Here is an 18,873-nt window from a genome sequence, read left to right as displayed (position 1 = left end):
TTACATTACAAAAATAATCAGTGATATTAATCCTAGCCACCTGAATAAAACATACTGGATAGTGGGAAGGTAATTTTTTTTAAGGCATTTCTTTTACTATCATTCAAACTCTGCATGTCTCATGTAACTGACATTTGGCATCTTTCACTTTAGATTGTCTGTTTCCCAGGTGACAAACCCTCTGTCCATTTAACATATAACAAAACCCATAGTCTGCAGCGGAATGTTACCCATATAAGGATAATGGCTTCACCATAAGCAAAAAATGTAAAGAAGAATTTTCTCAGTTTTAAGATGCCTTATCTGTCAGTCTGAAGATACTGCAGATTGTAGAACCTTAATGAGCTATCCTAGTCTTTCTGTCCACTCTGAAGTTTTTCACATAGCACTGCTTGAGAGTAAAGAGATTTTTGTTTCTATCATATTTTGTTTTATATCTATTGTACATGATAACATGTATAGCATATAGCCTACTGTTGATCAATGTGTTATTGCTGTTTAGATTTGTGATCATTCGTCGGGAGAAGCTCATCCAGGAACATATGGCAAAGCTTAGAACTAATGTCCGACCCATAGATGTGGACGCAGAATGTCTGCGTTGGACACCTGTTATAGTTTCCAACTCAGTTGTCTCCGAGGATGAGGAAGAGGAGATGGAGGATGGGGAAAATGAGGAGCAACAACAGCAGAAAGAAAAAGATCCAGAGGCCAGTGTAAGAGTGAATCTATTAATCTTATGTGATGTGTAGTTTATGTTCAGTGCTCTTGTGCTTTCACAGATGATGCTAACAAAGTTTTGAATGAGAAGCTTGGGCATGTTGTATGATCATAAAATGCATTGCAGTCATGATTAGTATATGCATCTTTATAGTTTCAGATGAGAAACTAAAAATAGGAAAATCAGTGAAGCAGTATCTGGAGGAAGGTTCATGTCTGTCTATCTTAAGGAATCTTCTCTCTTTAATGCATTTTTTCGGTGTAAGAAACAAAAAAGCAAACAAACAAAACAAAAACAAAGAACCTCTGCACTCAAGCAGCCTTTGACTCTCATCAAATTTTTGAAATGGGATTAGGTTTGAAAGCACACAGTTGTTCCATAAGTGACAAGTAGCATAAGTAAAGATCAGTCAACTAAATGCTTAACATTTTTCCATCAAAAACTTTTTGCTATGTGTTTTCACTGAGCCAGTAATAGCTTTGATGCTTAATCACTGTACACAGAGCAGTGAAAATTCCTGAAATACAGGCTGCTATTCTCAAAGGGTTACACTCTTGCATCAGGCGATAAGAACTGACTAGATTACTGTTTCTGAAAGGCAAATTGTGCACTGTTACTGCATTTAAATTAATCATGCTTTGTTACCCCCAAAAAATAGCTTCAAAAAATCTCTTATCTCACTTTTTCTTGAAAATGTATAAATACTGTGTTTGGGCGTAGCAAGACGATGTTTGCATTCCAGCAGGCCACTGGGTGGCTGTTGCCGACTGAGGTCACCTGTCAGGAAGCTAATTGAGATACATTATCACTTGAGAGGGGAAGGAGTTACAGCCAGCACTATCAGAATCTTGTAGGGTCAATTTGTTTGTCACTGTTCTTATAAACTTTTCTGAGTGCATTTGTTTTCTGTTCCTTTTTGCTCAGAAGCTTCCACTGAATAGAATTTAGGATAGACATGTATACTTAAATGGGAAGTGTGAAACCTATTTGTTTTTGTTTGAATCAGATGGTAAAATCTGTATCATGGGAGAAGAAAGAACAAGAGCCTTATTCTCCTACAGAGAATGAAAAAAAGCCAGATGTTGTTGCTCCAGCCAATTCTACACGGCCAGGCAAGCACATTCTTCCTCTGGATAGTCTTCCTGCAAACAGTCAGCCATCACGAAGAGGTCGATGGAGCCGCAAGGGCAAAAAACTGCGGGAGCCTTTTTGTGAGAAAGAACCAAAATTGCCAATTGAGGAGAAGACAGCAGTTCCCAGCGGGCGTTGCAGTGAATGTGAGGAAAAGTCAGCAGCCTCACGAGGCCGTTGCAGTGAATGTGAGGAGAAGTCAGCAGCCTTACAGGGAAGATGTGGTGAATGTGAGGAGAAATCTCCAGTCCCAAGGGGCCGGTATGCTGAAGATGAGGAAAAATCTGTAGTTTCCCAGGGGCAGTATGGCAAGGGCGAAAAATCTGCAATACCCCGTCGGCGGTACAGTGAAGATATGGAAAGGTGGAGAGGGCAGCTGAAAAAGAACACTGAGCCATTGAAGTGCAGATTCTCAGAAGACTGTGACAGATTACCCCGCCGCTACAGTGATAGTACACTTCTGAGGTGTTTCAGTGAAAGTAGTGAAGAGGAAGATGATGAGCCTCTGAGTCCACGATCAAACTCTCCACCAGTTCTTACAAAGCCAACATTAAAACGGAAGGTGTGTACTTTCTTTTCTTTCTTCTTCTTTCTTTTTTCTCTGACTAGATTAGCACCAACATACTGAGAAAGCAGACTGCATGTCTGGAGGGTCAATGCAGCTCATGAAATGTGTATTAAGTGTACAAGTAGCATCTGCACAGTTTTTTTTTCCAGAAATGTCTGCAGGGCTATTTTCTCTAGAGAAACAATGGTATAGTGGCTGAAGAGAACTTTCTGCTATTTGTGCTTTTGATTTTTCTCACCTTAGTTCTTAAAGATGTATTCAGTCACACCAAATAAATACAGGTAAGTCCTACTTGTAAAAGAAGCTTTCAAAACACAAACATTGCCTAAACAACTAAAATTATGGCATGAAGGCTTTGGAATAATATACCTTGGTGAAGTGAATTCTATAAACATGGCCAAGAAATTCCTCTTTTCATGGGATGCTGCAATAAAAAGTTATCTTCTGTATCATCTTTGCAGCTCATTGTAAACTGTTCATATCTGTGTTGTAATGACTGAACTTTTAACTGTTGTGTATAAAGTCATGGATGGGTTATTAAGCTTCAGCTGTTTAAATGAATTCTACCATTACACTGATGCCAATTTACTAATCTTGAGAGAAATCAGTTGTCTAGCATTGTATTCAACATCTGTCTAACTGAAGGCAGGTGCTGGTCAGTGTTTTCTGTGAATTCTGGATTCCAGAAAGGACCTCTCTGGTCCTGTTTAATGATGAACTCTGAAGTTCATATTTTCTGTTTAGCAGTGTTGTATTTCAGCTACGTATGATTAAAAATATTGTGTGTTCTCCCACCTTTCAGAAACCAATTCTTCATCGGAAGAGGCGGGTCCGCAAGCGTAAGCACCATAATAGCAGTGTTGTCACTGAAACGATCTCTGAGACCACAGAAGTGCTGGATGAACCATTTGAGGACTCAGACTCTGAACGACCAATGCCCCGATTAGAACCTACCTTTGAGATTGAGGAGGAGGAAGAGGAAGAGGAAGAGGATGAGGAGAACGAACTTTTGCCTAGTGGATACTTTCGGCACTTACCCCCACAAGACACCCTCAGGCGCAGACCTTCTAAGAGGAAGTCCAAAGATGAGGAGGAGTCTGATGACACTAATGGTATGTTTAATGGTGTGCAGTTGGAAGTTTGATATAGATAAGAGTGTCTCAGTGTCATATGATAATAGCTGATGATGGAAGTTGTTTACCTTGCTTCGTAAGTTCCAGCGAAAATATAGAGTTAGGTGTAAATTACCAGTCACACCAGCCTAAAATATTCCAAAGTCTCATGAAAACATGGTGCTTGTGTTTAACTGTCTCATCACCAATGAACTGATAAGAGGTCATTTTCAGATTCAGCTTTTCCAGTGGAATTGATATCTGTGGTTGTTTAAAAGGTTTTGCAATAGGATCACTTTATAGAAATAAAGCAGAAACGAATTAAAGAGCCCTCAGATTCCCCCAACAAAGACAAAGAGAAATAACAAGTGATCCATTTCAGGATATTGTTCTTCATCAAATTGCATGTCCCTCCTCTCAGCTCTTCACATCTCCTTAAAGTTCTCTGAACTTTCAGTTTATAAAATAACCAGTTCCAACCAAATATTTTTATTTTGTGTGCATGGAAGATGCAAAATAAACATTTTAGTAATCTCTCTTATTCTGTTATTGCATCATGTTCCCAAGAGAACTTCTTGATGGCCTACATTGTGCAAGGCGAGCAGCAGTTAAAAATAGAGAACTGTATGAGAGAGATGTATGATGTTTTTATTCCACTGTAAATGATCGTTACTGGAACTAGCCCATTATTTACGGCTTTCAGTTGGCCTGTAATTAGCAGAAGAGAATTTTTCTCTAAAGGTACTTAAATGCTGAAAATATCAATGTGATTATTAATTAAGCTTAAATCCTTATAATAAAATATAACTATGTAAACTGAGTGCAAACGTATGTTAATGCAGAGTTAAGTTTGCTGCTCAGTGGAAATTTGTCTCCAGTCAACACATACTGTACTTCTGTTTTGTTAATTCTATTCTGATCTGATTACTCATGAAATATATCTTGTGGTACTCCTGCACCATTAATAAGACTGTACAAATGATAAATTATTATAAATTCACCATTAATAAGACTGTACCTTATAAAGTACAATGGTATTTAAGCTGTCATTTTTTTTTAAACAAGCTTTTACAGGTTACAGATAGTTCATAATCCCCAGGAGTTATGCATGGTATTTGGAAAACCACTGTTTTAAGTTGCACCTGTTACAAACTACAGTGATAAAATTCTTGCTCACCTACTTTATAAATACTTTACTTTCCTACTCTCTCCTTGTAATTCAGTGCTTCTTATTCCCTGTTGTCAAATCACTTGCTTTTTTCCCTGAACTTCTACATATTTGTCGCTTAACTCTAAGGTAACAGAGTGTGAGTAATAAGCCCACTGTTATAGCGTATTTCTGCTTCTCAAATCATACGGTATCTGTTTGCTTTTTATGCCTCTGACACAAATGCCTTTACACAAATACAGCAAAACTGTAGTGATCTTAAAGAAAATAGAATGAAAGAAAATATAATGTATTTTATCTAAACAATGTTAGTGAATGAGGGTAATGATTTAGTCATCGCAAATAGCTTATTACTGGCCATTTTGAATAAAGAATTATGCTGTTGTGGGAGGGGCGTTCACTGCTTTGTGACAATTCACAAATATGTTATTGCAGTCACTTTTACTTGGTTCAAATTTAGAATATTCTATCATAACTACAAGAGTTAGCAGTGCTTATAGGAAGCTTAGTTTCTTTAGAAGTTTTACCTTTGCTACAGAAACCTGCTTGTACTTTTTTAAAAAAAATATTCTAAGAGTGGTTTGGCTTAGATTTTTCCATGAGAATTTCATCTCTGGTTAAGGCAATGCATGGAAGTTGTTTTATAAATTCCCTGAGATGTAACATTTCAGTCTCTGAAATCTGGTGTCTGATAAGAATTTGCATTGGTTCTGATTGCTGTTGGGGACAAAGTGAGAATAGATAGTGTGGTGTTATGATTTTAGGTCAGTATTTTAAAAGGATTTGGCATTCTGAAGACAGAATGTGTTCTGTGCTGTAGAAAATAAATAAACCTTCCTATATTCTAACATTTCTGTGCGATTTTGTTAATGTTGCATGGGAGAAGGTAAAGTCCTTTAATAGGTTGACGATGTTATTTTGTTTTTCCTGGTTCTCATTTGGAGTAAAACTTACAGGTAGAAAACTGTAAGGATTTTCTTTCCAAGCTTAACCGCATACTCTTTTAGCGAAGTCATCTGAATGAGCATGTGTGTATCTCAACATCCTTGAAAACAAGGTTGATGAAATTTTGAGTGGTCATAAAATCCATATTGCTTTGCAAGGACAGAGTCAACTGCATATGATAAAAATATTGCCTTATAATAAGGGCCGACCATCATAAGATCATTGACTTTTGTTTTTGTATTCTCAAAAATATTAAATCTTTGACAGGGCAGATAATGGCTGACTTCAAGGGATTGTTGAACTCAGTGTTTGTTTTGTATTCTTTTCTTTAATACCTTGAATTTTTACAGGATGCTCATGGTCAGAGATATTTAGAGTAAATAATATATGATGTATTTCTAGCTTAAAATGATAGCATTTCAATGGAAAGTGATTTTTCTTTTGTAAGTGACTAACTGTCACAACGTTCCTAGGAGTAAGTTCATCTCCTAGGAATGTTGTAACCTCTGACAACCTAGAACACTGCTAACATCCCATTCACTTCATAAACTTGAGCAAAGGGCAAGAGTAACTCGGCTGACTTTTTGATCAGTTTGTAAGAAGTGTTTGTGGTCTACTTGGAGCATATATTATTCTATTTTACCTTGGTGTAATTCTTTGCATAAGTGTGGATTTACAACAGCTTTTAAATTAATGCTTGGGAATTGTATAGCATGTAATCAGCAATATTTTTCGGGATGGTAGAAAGGGCAAAAATGTGGCTATATCTGGTCTGAATTTGGGGTGGAAATTTGATCTTACATCCAGATAGTGGGATGAACCAGTTACCTATCCGCCCATTACCCTGACATTGATCCTGATTTAAACAGTAGGATGGCTGATTGGTGACTCAGTAAAAAGTCAAGCGATAGTTATTTACTTAATACAACTGAACATTAGTTTGTGAAAAATAGATCTTGTCAGACAATACGACACATTTTTTAAGCTTACAGTTTGGGTAGTACGGGTAATTGATGTTATCTACTTAGTGTTTTGTGAGGTGTTTTTACTGTCTATAAAATAGCAGTAAAGTAGCAGCTGTGAGGAAATTTGGGGACTTGGTAAATGAAGTGGAGGGCATGGCACTGACGGTTTTTGAGAGAGCATTTGAAGGTCCTGTCCAGTAGTTTGCTGGGCATGATTTCCTAGCTCAAAGCAAAAGAGACTCAGACAATCCTTTAATATATGAACAGGAAATCTCAGTAGCATAGGCACATTCTGTCATCTCTCTTTAGCTGCTTCTACTGTCTTTACCCAGTTATTTACATTTGGTAGAAGTATTGACAAACTGCGATAGTTCAAAGACCAGTCATGAGCTGATAAAGGCACTGGAAATTTTATAAGTAAATAAGATTCAAGAAATTCAATCAGCTTGGATTATAAGCAAAGGAAAAAGGACGGCTTAAGAAGTTTGCAAATTATTTGTGTGGGAACTGTTTTTAGATACAAGAGATTCTCTGCCTAGCAGATAGAAGAAAATTTAATCTGAAATCAGATTAAGAAAATCTAGAATCTGAAGTCAGAAGTTCAGAAGGCAAGGTGTGAATATTTCCCAGTGTGAGTGGTTAAATATTGCAGCAATTTACCAACAGTTGTGTAAAGTCATTGATTATCCTAATTGACGGGTTCAAAACAGAATTATCTCAGGGAAGGCCTTATAGTGTTCAGTAAGTTTTCAGTAAACATCGCATTTCTTTCTAGTTACATAAGCTATGAATGTATCCTAGGATTTGGAAAGCCACTGGAATGCAAAAATTGTTCCATCACATAAAAGTCAGATAAGAAATGAATTCAGCTTCCTTTTAATGTTTGCTCAGATACAAAACGTTCTGCAGCCAAATTCCGGCATCTGTGTATTTCTGTGGCATTTAAAAATAAAAGCCATGACAAAAAGTTGAAATACGTTTTTTCATCAGATGCCTGAAATACAGATCTAAATGTGAACATGCTTTTATTGTTCCAGTGCAGGGGAACACATGAAGTTACGTTTTCATTTGTGAGGATAGTGTATAGATAACATTTGCAATGGATGGCAGATCTTTCCAGGACTTCATCATATAGCCTAGTGTTTAATTTGGATTGTATATTAAAAGCTCTAAGCACTAACCATGCAAAACCTAGAAAGAAATGTTTGTTCTTTGAAAATGTAACACGTAATGTGATTCCTAGTGAACAGACCTTGCTCCTTGTTACCCTTTTGCAATATTTCTCTAAGCTATTATTGGTATACGAAGTTGATAAACATGATGGGATGCTTGGGAAAGCTTCCATGAATGCTTAGGTAAAACAAAATATTTGAACAGTGTCTTTCCGTTTGTGTTTTCAGGCACTCCAACCTTGAAACCATTATCCATGCTGAGAAAATGTGAAGCAAAGGATTCTTCACTGGAACCAGATACTTCTACACCCATGAAAAAGAAGAAGGGATGGCCGAAAGGTAAAAGCCGAAAACCAATCCACTGGAAGAAAAGACCTGGTCGAAAACCAGGTTTTAAACTGAACCGGGAAAAAGTGACACTGTCAGTTCAGAGTGAGGGAGTTGATGCAGTGGTAACTAGCTCAAAAACGGGGCGTAAGCCCAAAATTTCAGATACAGAAGAAAGTGTTGAGCAGAAAGAAGAGTTGCCCCTTATTGAGGAAAGAAAAGAAGAAGATGCGAGTATGGAAGCAGAAGAGGTGGGAGAAGGGGAAGAGGAAGATGCAACCAGCAGTGAAGTAAGGGCAGTTTCTCCAGTGGACAGCAGCAGCAGTCCAGTGCCAGAAGTTAAAGAGCCTGAAATAGAGGAGGAGGTAGAGGAGAAGCCAAGGGTTTTAGAAGAGCAAAGGCAATCAGAAGAAGAACAGCAAGAACTAGAAGAACCTGAGCATGACCATGAGGAAGAAGAAGAAGTTACAGTAGTGACAAATCAGAATGAAGACCATGATGCTGATGATGAAGATGATGGTCAACCGGAGTCTCTGAAGAAGAAAGAATTGGAGGAACAGCCTGTGAAGGAAGGGGTGAAGGAGGAGCCTGATGTGCAAGAGTGTTTTTTAGAAACAAGCATATCAAGCAGTAGAGAGGATGCAAAGGGAAAAGATGAAGCAGAGGCGGATTCTGAGGAAGAGCAGGCTTCCAATGAGACATCAGTGGGTTCAGAACATGTCCCTGGGTCTGAAGATGATCATGAAGAAGAGCAAAGTAATAAAGAAGGGTTAATTGAATTAAAAGAGGAGGAGGAGATTCCTCATAGTGAACTAGATCTAGAAACTGTTCAAGCTGTCCAGTCCTTGACACAAGAGGAGAGCAATGAGCATGATGTAGCTTACCAGGACTGTGAAGAAACTCTTGCAGCTTGTCAGACTCTGCAGAGTTACACCCAGACTGAGGAAGATCCTCAGATATCAATGGTTGAAGATTGCCAGACCTCAGAACACAACAGTCCAATATCCTCTGTTCAGTCTCACCCCAGCCAGTCTGTGCGTTCTGTCAACAGCCCAAATGTGCCTGCTCTGGAGAGCAGTTACACCCAGATAAGTCCTGAACAAGGATCTCTGTCCGCACCCTCTATGCAGAACATGGAGACCAGCCCCATGATGGATGTGCCTTCTGTATCAGACCACTCTCAGCAGGTGGTGGATAGTGGCTTCAGTGACCTTGGTAGCATTGAGAGCACCACAGAGAATTATGAAAACCCCAGCAGTTATGACTCCACTATGGGAGGCAGCATTTGTGGAAATAACTCTTCCCAGAGCAGCTGTTCCTACGGGGGATTGTCGTCTTCTAGCAGCCTCACTCAGAACAGTTGTGTTGTCACTCAGCAAATGGCAAACATTGGCAACAGTTGCAGCATGATGCAGCAAAGCAGTGTCCAGCCTGCAGCAAACTGCAGTATCAAGTCACCTCAAAGCTGTGTGGTAGAAAGGCCTCCTAGTAACCAGCAACCAACAACACAGCCACAACAGCAACAGTCTCAATCACAGCAGCCCCAGCCCCCACCTCCACCTCAGCAGCAACCGCCAATGTCTCAGTGTAGCATGAACAACAGCTTCACTCCGGCACCTATGATCATGGAAATACCGGAATCAGGAAGCACTGGTAACATAAGTATCTATGAGAGGATTCCAGGGGATTTTGGGGCAGGGAGCTATTCACAACCATCAGCCACATTCAGTTTAGCCAAGTTGCAGCAACTGACAAACACCATTATGGACCCTCATGCCATGCCTTATAGCCATTCTCCTGCTGTGACTTCCTATGCAACCAGTGTTTCTTTGTCCAACACAGGATTAGCTCAGCTAGCTCCCTCTCATCCATTAGCTGGGACACCACAAGCACAAGCCACCATGACACCCCCACCAAACTTGGCATCCACCACCATGAACCTCACGTCACCTCTGCTTCAGTGTAATATGTCTGCTACCAATATTGGTATTCCACATACGCAGAGGTTGCAGGGGCAAATGCCAGTCAAAGGGCATATTTCCATTCGCTCCAAATCAGCACCACTGCCCTCCGCAACTGCGCACCAGCAGCAGCTCTATGGCCGCAGCCCACCTGCAGTTGCCATGCAGGCTGGCCCTCGTACATTAGCTGTTCAACGGGGTATGAACATGGGAGTTAACCTAATGCCAACCACCCCTTACAATGTTAATTCCATGAATATGAACACCCTGAACGCCATGAACAGCTACAGAATGACACAGCCCATGATGAACAGCAGTTACCATAGTAACCCTGCCTACATGAACCAGACAGCACAGTATCCTATGCAGATGCAGATGGGAATGATGGGGAGCCAGGCCTATACCCAGCAGCCTATGCAGCCAAATCCTCATGGAAACATGATGTACACTGGTCCCTCCCATCACAGCTACATGAATGCTGCTGGGGTACCCAAGCAGTCTCTCAATGGACCGTACATGAGAAGATGAGCAAGATGAACTTGCAACCCAAAAACTTAAATATATATAAATAAAGGAACCTTTTATACTGACGAACCAGAGAAAATGGACCTTTTTCCAGTTAAAATATTGCTGTAGATTTAGAGGGATTTTCTTTGGTTTATTTTATTTTTTAGAAAGCCTGGTCTCTGTTTTTTGTTCTGGGTTTTTGTTTTCTTCACAATCCTGAAACATTTTACAGCTAAAATCATTTACAAAATGTTTTTTAGGGGGAAAACATGCACAAAATCTTTTCATAATTTAAAGGAGCCTTACTTTGACCACTTGGACATAATATGTGCAACAATGAAATCATCTTTCTAAATTTTTTTCAAATGTATGTTCTTCTCCTTCTCCTGTGCCCCTCTGTAAGCAGTTCCGAGTGCTGCAGTCATGTAAAATGTCTGAAATTTCAAAAGGTAACAACCCTTCCCTCTAAACCCCACCTAGCATTTTCCACTTCTAGCAGGAGGCACTTATTGGGAGACTCAGAAGGGGACACGGAGGATAAATGAAGCTCTTTATTTCTGCAAGTCAGGAAATTTTTTTCATTATTAACTTTCCCTGACTCCGTTACCCTCACTAAAATTTGGAGTTATATGTAAACAATAAATTCTATTCACACTGGTGTTTCTGTAGATGAATTAATTGAAATAATCTGTATGTTTCATTCTGAAAGTATAATGGAACTTTTAAATGATTCCATTCACCATTCAGAAATGCACACATGCGTGCACATGTGCATGCATGCACACACGTGCACCTTCTGTCACTGAACTCATAGGAGCATCTCCAGATCCCTCATGCAGTTATGAGGAGGATAAGGTGGTTATTGTCTATTATGACAGGAAAATGGTTGCAGGCTCTTGTTTTGGTGACCTGCAAGTCTGCCATAACTCTGAAATTCCAAACTCTATTTTAGTATATACTTTGAAAAGTTGAGGGTTGGTTTGGAGCCTTGGAGTCAGGCTGAGATCAAGAGCATCTGTTTCCAGTGGTCTGCCTCTTAATATCTTTGCTTGCCTATTCTTGGAAGATGAACTATAGGCTTTAAGTGGCTTGAGAGGAAACCTGTGGTATCCCTGTCACTCTTCCCTTCCTGGTACGTGATAGGAAATTGCTGAATGTGCCGCTTTCTGGGGGAGTCAGTGTTGTTTAAACAGATCCTGCCCTGATTCTTCAGCTGTTTGACGCTGTTCTTTGGGCATAGCCACGCTTTTGAGATAATGTGGGAAATGATGGGAAGCAGCCTGTTTTACTGGAGTGAAATGGTCCGAACACCACAATATGATGTAGACAGTGGGATTTTGCTGTTTATTACTGCATAATCCAATTCATTCTTTTTTTGGCTACACTGCTCTGTGATAGAGACAGTACCTGCTGGCATGTCACCCAATACAAAAAGGGACAGCATTATTCACCCTTTAATGTAAAGTTCTTTTTTTGTTGTTGTTGTTGTTGTTGTTGTTGTATATGAAGTAGAAAGACACATTAATAAGACTAATTTCTTTTGTTTTTAAACCAAAAGAATCCAAATGAAAGTTGGGGTTTCTTCAGATGCACTAAAATGGACTTTCCTCCTATAACTGCTAACCATAAAAAGCAGAACACAAAGAACTTCCACTTTTTATTTCTCTTTGATTTTGAGCATGTACAAGGCTGTGTAGGACCCCATTTCTCTGTATATATGATTCCAGTTCCAAATCACCCATGTAGAAAGCGCACTGTGCTGCCCTCTCCTTTCTAGATCTTCAGCTGTGTTGCCGCTTCCTTGTTGATGGAGGGGGGTGCAGGTTGGGTTGGAGTCTGAGAAGGGAGAAGAAGCTGTTGAAATGAGGGCCGTGAATTTAGTTTGTTTGCTGTTTGGTTTGGTTTTGTTTTTTTTTTTTTTTTTTTTTTGTTTTTTTTTTTTAATCAATTGGGCAGCTCCCTTTTCCACAAGCCTTTGTGACTGTAGAACTATTGTAGAAAAAAATGTTCTTTTCTATATATAAAAAGAAATTATCCAACGCAGTAATATTGGTACCTACCATTTTTTCACTTCTGTTTAAAAAAAAAATGTATTTTTAGCAAGATAACTTGGGTAATCTTCTAAAAGAAATTAAAAAAAAATTCTCACTGTTAGTGACTTTGATGCCTTTTAAAATAAGAGCTTTTTCATTTCATTCCATCTTTAAAATTTTTTATCTTTGTTGTAGAATATTAAAAACTATTTTAAGAAAGATAAAAATTCTCTTTAAAGAGATCTTTAGAGTGTGTGAATAGGAGCTCCAGATGCCTCTAAAAGCCGCATGTACAAATGAAGCTGAGTCTATTCCTGTCTGTTTATATTTGCTTTTCCTGTTTTGTAACCTCTTTGTACTTTGTTCATGGTGACTTGTAAGCTAAGGGGAAGGGGTGCCTAGATGCCTTTGTAATTCTCCATGTCATGCGCTCCTGGCCAGATGGTCTCCCTTCCTCTCCTTGTATGTAATATCACTTTTTTTTCCCTTTCTAGCAAGTACTTTCAAAAGAACTCTGTACATTTTAACATAAAAAATAAATTATGTTGAGCCATTTTGGATGTCTGTTGTGCATGAGGATTTCTTTCTTTCCTTTGAGCACTGAACTCTCCCACTGATATTTGGGCCTGGGAATATGGTTCTCTGTGTGTCTTTTGATCTGGAGTTTAGTTAGGTGCACAATCTCTGACGATGTTAATTTTCGATTTACAGTTTCTACTCAGAGAAAGATTTTTAAAAAAGGAAAAGAAAAGCTTGGAAAGCTTCTCCAGGAATTTTTAGTTTTAAATTCTTCTCTGCAGAGTCAGCCAAAAGTTTAAGCTAAATGTTTTAGCTGTTTTTCATCACCATTTGTTTGTAAAATCATCTTGAGTTTTGAGTGCTCTAAAAAAAACCCCAAAAAACAGTATATTTTAAGCTTCCCCCCCCTTCTAGTTTCAAATTGCTTTTTGATCTTAACAGCTAGCTCTTTGAATAGGAGAACTAGAATTTTTACACAACAAAGTTACCAAGCAGCTTTAAGGCAGAACTGGATCAGTCATGAGCTTTAAATAAATAGCGCTGTGCCATTATGCCACTTCTGGGACTTCTTAGGGTATACTTACAGAGCTTTTCCTCTGCAAACTTACAACTTTCAAAACACTAGATGGAAGCAAAGGTTCAGTTGCTGTATGATTATCACCAAAATTTCATCTTGGGAAAACTTTGTGACAGATGGTAATCCTTAGCTCAGCTCCCTTTAGCAATTCAAGAGTGAGCTTTTGTCTACTGCTTCTGGTGGCTGGCTGGCTGCAGCCCTTCCTGCAGCCTGGCAGAAGCTCTGGGGCAGTGAGCAGGGAGCTATGAGGGAGCCAAGTTGGGACAAGAGGCTCTGCTAAAGGCTTTTCCACAGAGATGTTTTCACAAGTATTTCTTGAAGTAAGCAAACTGTGATTGTGTATCATGGTAAATAAATGAGAAGGACCTTGTGATTCAGTAACATTGGACTGGAGATACTAAATTTATTTAAGATGAGAATGTTGCTGAATCTTCCTTTACCCTGATGTACTTTTCTTTGAACTCATAATAGTTTTATTGAGAGAGCTGAATTTCCAGATGTAAACATGTAAGTCCATAAAGATAGGAAAGTCCTTTCTGAATAGCTTCTGTCCATGAGTGACTTATTTTTTCCCTAGCAGTTTTAGGGTATTGAAGCATGAAGGAGAAGGAGACAGAGTAATCTGAGATAGTTTTCACTGCAACTTTGATCACTGGTGAATTACAGTAGTATACACTGACAGTGTTCAGGAGCTCAGTAAATGTGTAACGTGTTCTGTGCACGTGCATGTGTGTATGTTCCCATAGTATTTGGGGTCTTTTCTGTGTGGGTTCAGTTTCTTTTGCTTTTTTTTTGTTGTTAGTGTTGTTGTTGGTGTCTTTTTTTCTCTTGTTATTTTCTATATTCACTGAATTTATGGGGCTTGATTTGACCACTAAAATGTGCTTGGGTTGATGGCTATCTACAAAGAACCCTGCCTAAGCCTGCCTTTATTTCTTAACAATTTTCAGAACAGCTCTCATTTTTAGGGTACAATATGGGGTTTAAAAATAAAATACCAATGGAAAACCAGTATATTTCTTCCAGCAATTGGAAATGGCCTTGATTTCAAAAATCAATGTATTGAACGGTTAGACTAGAACATAATTCTGAAAAATAATTCTGTTTCTTTAGATAGCTCGAATTCAGAATGGTCATGGCAAATCCGTTCTGTGAAATGACAACACGCAGTCCTGTTCTAATAAAATGTTTGTATTGTAAACTGACAAGTAGGACAATTCAAAGGTTTTTTTTCTGCTGTTCTGGTAACAAATTATGGTCACACCTGCTGATACAAAATGCTTCTCAATTGTTTTGAGAGCTTTGGAATACTTAATCAGAAACTGCCAAGTTTATAACAACTTTATCTCTCCCTCTGTGGGCCAGAGTACAAAAATAAGTGTTTATGGATATAAACAAGATTAAGGAAAATGTGATTCCAGAGCTAATGAGCTGATAAACAGCAACTGCTACTTAGGAAATGTTTATAAAAAGCATTATTTGTTCAGATATACTGCATTGTAAATAGCCTCTGTGTTTGTTGTATTAAAAAAAAAAAAAAAAAAAAAAAAGTCCTGTCTGAGTGGGCTAACTTGATAACCACATTTGGAGCCTTGAACAGGGTGACCTCTTTCTTAGTATCTTGTCATTGCAAACTATCAAACCTCACCGTTAGTGGATTTTTTTTTTTTTTTTTTTTTTTTTTGAGAGAGAGAGAGAGTTCCCATGCTAGAATAGAGCTGAAATCAGACTGTACTGAACTGCCAGAACTGTTAGTACCTTCCAGCCTGGGTGTGAACAGCTGCTGCTGCCGGCTGTGCGTTGCCACACAGTCGGATCTCACACTGTGGATGTAGTGAGAGTCGTTCCATTCAGCACTGGCAGATTTGCTCTAAATTAATTGACATGTGGACCAAAACCTCTATTACTGACTGTCAATGTGCAGCAAAGAGACTAAATGCAACCCACAGCAATGTACCAACTTCTTCTAGTTGAGTGTTGTGGCTGTGAAAGATGATAATTGAAAGGAGAATGGTCTTAAAGAGGGCTGACAGCTCTAAAAGCACATCAATGAGATAATTAAGGAAATGCTAAAAAGAATGGAACCATCTTAATTAGGTTTCCAACTTGGGGGGAGAGCTCCTTGCTGAGATCCAGTCTCTGCACTAATTGGGAAATGCAAACAGACTGAGGCAGGTTCAGCTTACAGCAGCTAAGGTGGGGCCTGCAGCATCTTTTATCTTCACAGGATGTCAGCCAGAATAAATTAGGCTAAAAATAACTGCCTGAAACCCAATTTAGAATGTTAAATCCTTTCACACCTAACACAGGGAATCTCAGCAGTTTCATCAAACATTGATTTTCACCTAGGACAGGGCAGGGTTGCAGCTACACATTTCATCTCTTGAAACAGCATGCAGAGGCAGGAATTCCTCTTTCTTTCTGTGCTTCCTTACAGAGGGTTTGCTCTGGAGGAGAGTTGTGTATGTGGAATGGCAGGTAATGACCTTGTTAATTTGTGTAATTGTTTTCTTAATGGTTCCCCTGTCATTCATTATCCATTTGTTCTTCCTTGCCAATAGTTTACATTGTAAATTCTTTTGGACAGGGACTCTGATATCCTTTCTTTCTTTTTTCTTTTCTTTTTCTTTTCTTTTTTTCTTTTTTTTTTGGGGGGGTGTGTGTATCATTTGTCCAACATGATAGAATCTCAGCCTATGATTTGGGTCCCAGAGCGTTATCATAATACAATTCACTTGTTTTGAAGAAGAAAGTAGTAAATATGGTGGTGTGAGGCAAAATAATTAAATAAGGTTCTTGAAAATTTTCTTATAACACGTTGGTTACTATGTGTGCATAGTACTTACACCTAAAAGAGGAAGTCTGCTTACTGAAATTCTGTCATCCTTTGTTTCCCTATTTTATATAGCTTTTATGTTTGTCCATCGGGAACAAGCAACAGCAAGATATGATCTATAAAATGTTTTCTACAGTTCTAAATAGTTCCAGAGTAACTTCTTCAAACAAGGGAAAAATCACTGTTGGAGAACAATTAAATGGTGAGTTAAGTGAAATTACTAGCAAGCCCATTTCCCACTTTCTCATCTGTCCTGTCCAAAATCCTTGCTCCAGTCTGAAGTAGCAGAGATGACAAAGGAAGTGAGCTGCTCTTCACGTACAGCAGATTGCTATGGTCCCTTTATACCAACCAAACACCCACAGCGCAAAAAAAGCTTGTTACCAATTGCAGGTCAATCACTTCATGATTTAGAACATCATGTTTGTAAGCCCCTGCAGAGGACAATCCAGAAATATCTTTCGTTATGTATATGGCAGAAATATCTAATTCTAATTAACTCAGTTTCTTAAACCATGCTGTCATAATTCAAGACAGATGTTTCAAGAATGGTCAATGACTCAGAAGCTCTGTTAACAAGCATGCCACTCCACCTAGAGTTGGAGCGCTAAACATAGTTTCAAACACCAGCAGCCGAAGTTTTACTAGGTCAACAGTCCTGGACCCAGAGTTTGATAGGGATGAAATCATTCCTGGTATCTTCAGGGAAAAGGGTGCCAAATAAGAATTAAATTGTTACTGGACAGCAAATTTCCTGCACCAGGGCTTCAGTTAGTTCTGCCAGGAGGAGCTATTTTACAGAGCGACTGGCTTAAATTGCTTTGGTGTTGCCTTTTGATATGTCATCTTTTGCAGACTGATGTAGGCAAGATTACAGTTGCTTTAGGAATCCCCTTGCCATCCTTTGGTTTGTATTAGTAAGCATTTAGTTGAGACTAAAGCGAATTGCAGAATTTCGTCCTCAGCAAGTGTTCGGAACTGCCTGGCCATACAGCAAGAGGTAGTCAGTAGGTGGTGGTAGAAAGTCTGAAGACAAAGAAAAACACTGAAATCAGTGTCTTTAAGGGCTATTACAGTTGCCCTTGATCACCTCTCCGTGCCTCCAGATGTGAGCCATGTACTTTGATCTGTTAGGAAGTGTGACTGCTGGCCTCAGGAGCCTTCCGCACAAATACCATGCACCCCTCAGTGAGGAGAAGCAGCCTGTCGGAGTAGGAACAAGGTGTATAAGGAAAGAATACTGATGTCACGGGAAGCATCTGTTTGGAGGCTCCCACAGCATGCACACAGCTGTGGACCACTGCACTGTAGTCAGGATTCTGAAGAATGCAATATTACCCTGGATAAGTTGATAAGGAAAAGACATTTGAACAGGGAAACATTTCTGGCCTTGGGAAAGCATGGGGCTCCATCTCAGCTGCACTGACGAGAGTGACTGATCTGCTCCTCCTTTTCTGGGGACATTAGGTGATATAGTGGGTGTCTTATAAAGTGTACCTAAAGGGGAATAGATCAATACTCCCTCTGATTTAGATACAGTATGAACCTGGGACTGTCTGGAGTCTTGCTAGATACTTCTCTCCTCTGCTTTGTGGCAGGCAGTCCAGAGAAGGAGGTCTTTTTATTTGTGCAATAGCCTGCACATCAGTTGAGGCCCCCTTTATGTTAGCAGCTATATTCACCTATGTTAATGAGGCTTATACTTTCTCTGAAAAATGTCATCTTTATGGTCACTCCAGGCTTGTACATACATATCAGGGTTCTCCAGAGTCCTACTAAGCTTATTAATAATAATTTCTCTCTTAGGCAGTGTTTAGAATTCCACCCTTCAAGCTGATTAAATGCCCCTGTTCTTTCATGATGCATTTTCTGGGCCTTTGTTCAGAGCCTGGAAACACTGCATAAAGCTTCCTGGAGGAGGAAAAGAAAAGCAGACAACCGAGATCTTGGATGTTCTCATTCACAGGTTTCTAATTGTGCAGAAAGAGAAAGAAGATAATGCCTGGTGCAAAAGCCAGCAGCTGTCATAGAAGTTTTAAAGCAGTAGGGACAAAATAAAAAGCTTTCCAAGAGACTCTTGTTCTCAACAAATTTGTCATGGTGATGTTTCTTAGCTCTTCTGCACAGTCTTTCCTTTGTCACCAGAAGAGTCCTGCCTTAGCCAGCCTCTTCTCTATCCCACTGCCTTCATTGTCCAGTGTTGCTAGCAGGTATGGAGCAAGGCTGGCCTTTACCTCACATGCTTCCCAGAGTTGGTGGCAGTAGCTGTCCTTCCTGCTCCTCATTCCCAGAGAAACTTAGGAATTTTCCCTTTTAGCAGCTGGGAGGTATCTC

At 39.3% G+C, this 18,873-nt stretch overlaps 1 protein-coding gene across 2 annotated transcripts in view; it reads left to right on the top strand.

Annotated features, from left to right (window-relative positions):
• The window catches only part of KAT6A (lysine acetyltransferase 6A), a 46,536-nt gene extending 33,369 nt beyond the window's left edge, over nt 1-13,167 (top strand). For both annotated transcript variants that reach the window (XM_062596722.1, XM_062596723.1), the window contains 4 exons: nt 503-713; nt 1,725-2,411; nt 3,220-3,529; nt 8,008-13,167. In XM_062596722.1, coding sequence (XP_062452706.1) covers nt 503-713; nt 1,725-2,411; nt 3,220-3,529; nt 8,008-10,595 — 3,796 coding nt within the window. In that variant the 3' untranslated portion in view covers nt 10,596-13,167. The remainder of the gene's footprint in view (nt 1-502; nt 714-1,724; nt 2,412-3,219; nt 3,530-8,007) is intronic.
• Nucleotides 13,168-18,873: the final 5,706 nt, after the last annotated feature.

The sequence above is a fragment of the Rhea pennata genome, chromosome 28 (genome assembly GCF_028389875.1).
Source record: "Rhea pennata isolate bPtePen1 chromosome 28, bPtePen1.pri, whole genome shotgun sequence".
Classification (NCBI taxonomy): Eukaryota; Metazoa; Chordata; class Aves; order Rheiformes; family Rheidae; genus Rhea; species Rhea pennata.
This window is presented reverse-complemented; position numbering and strand designations above follow the sequence as displayed.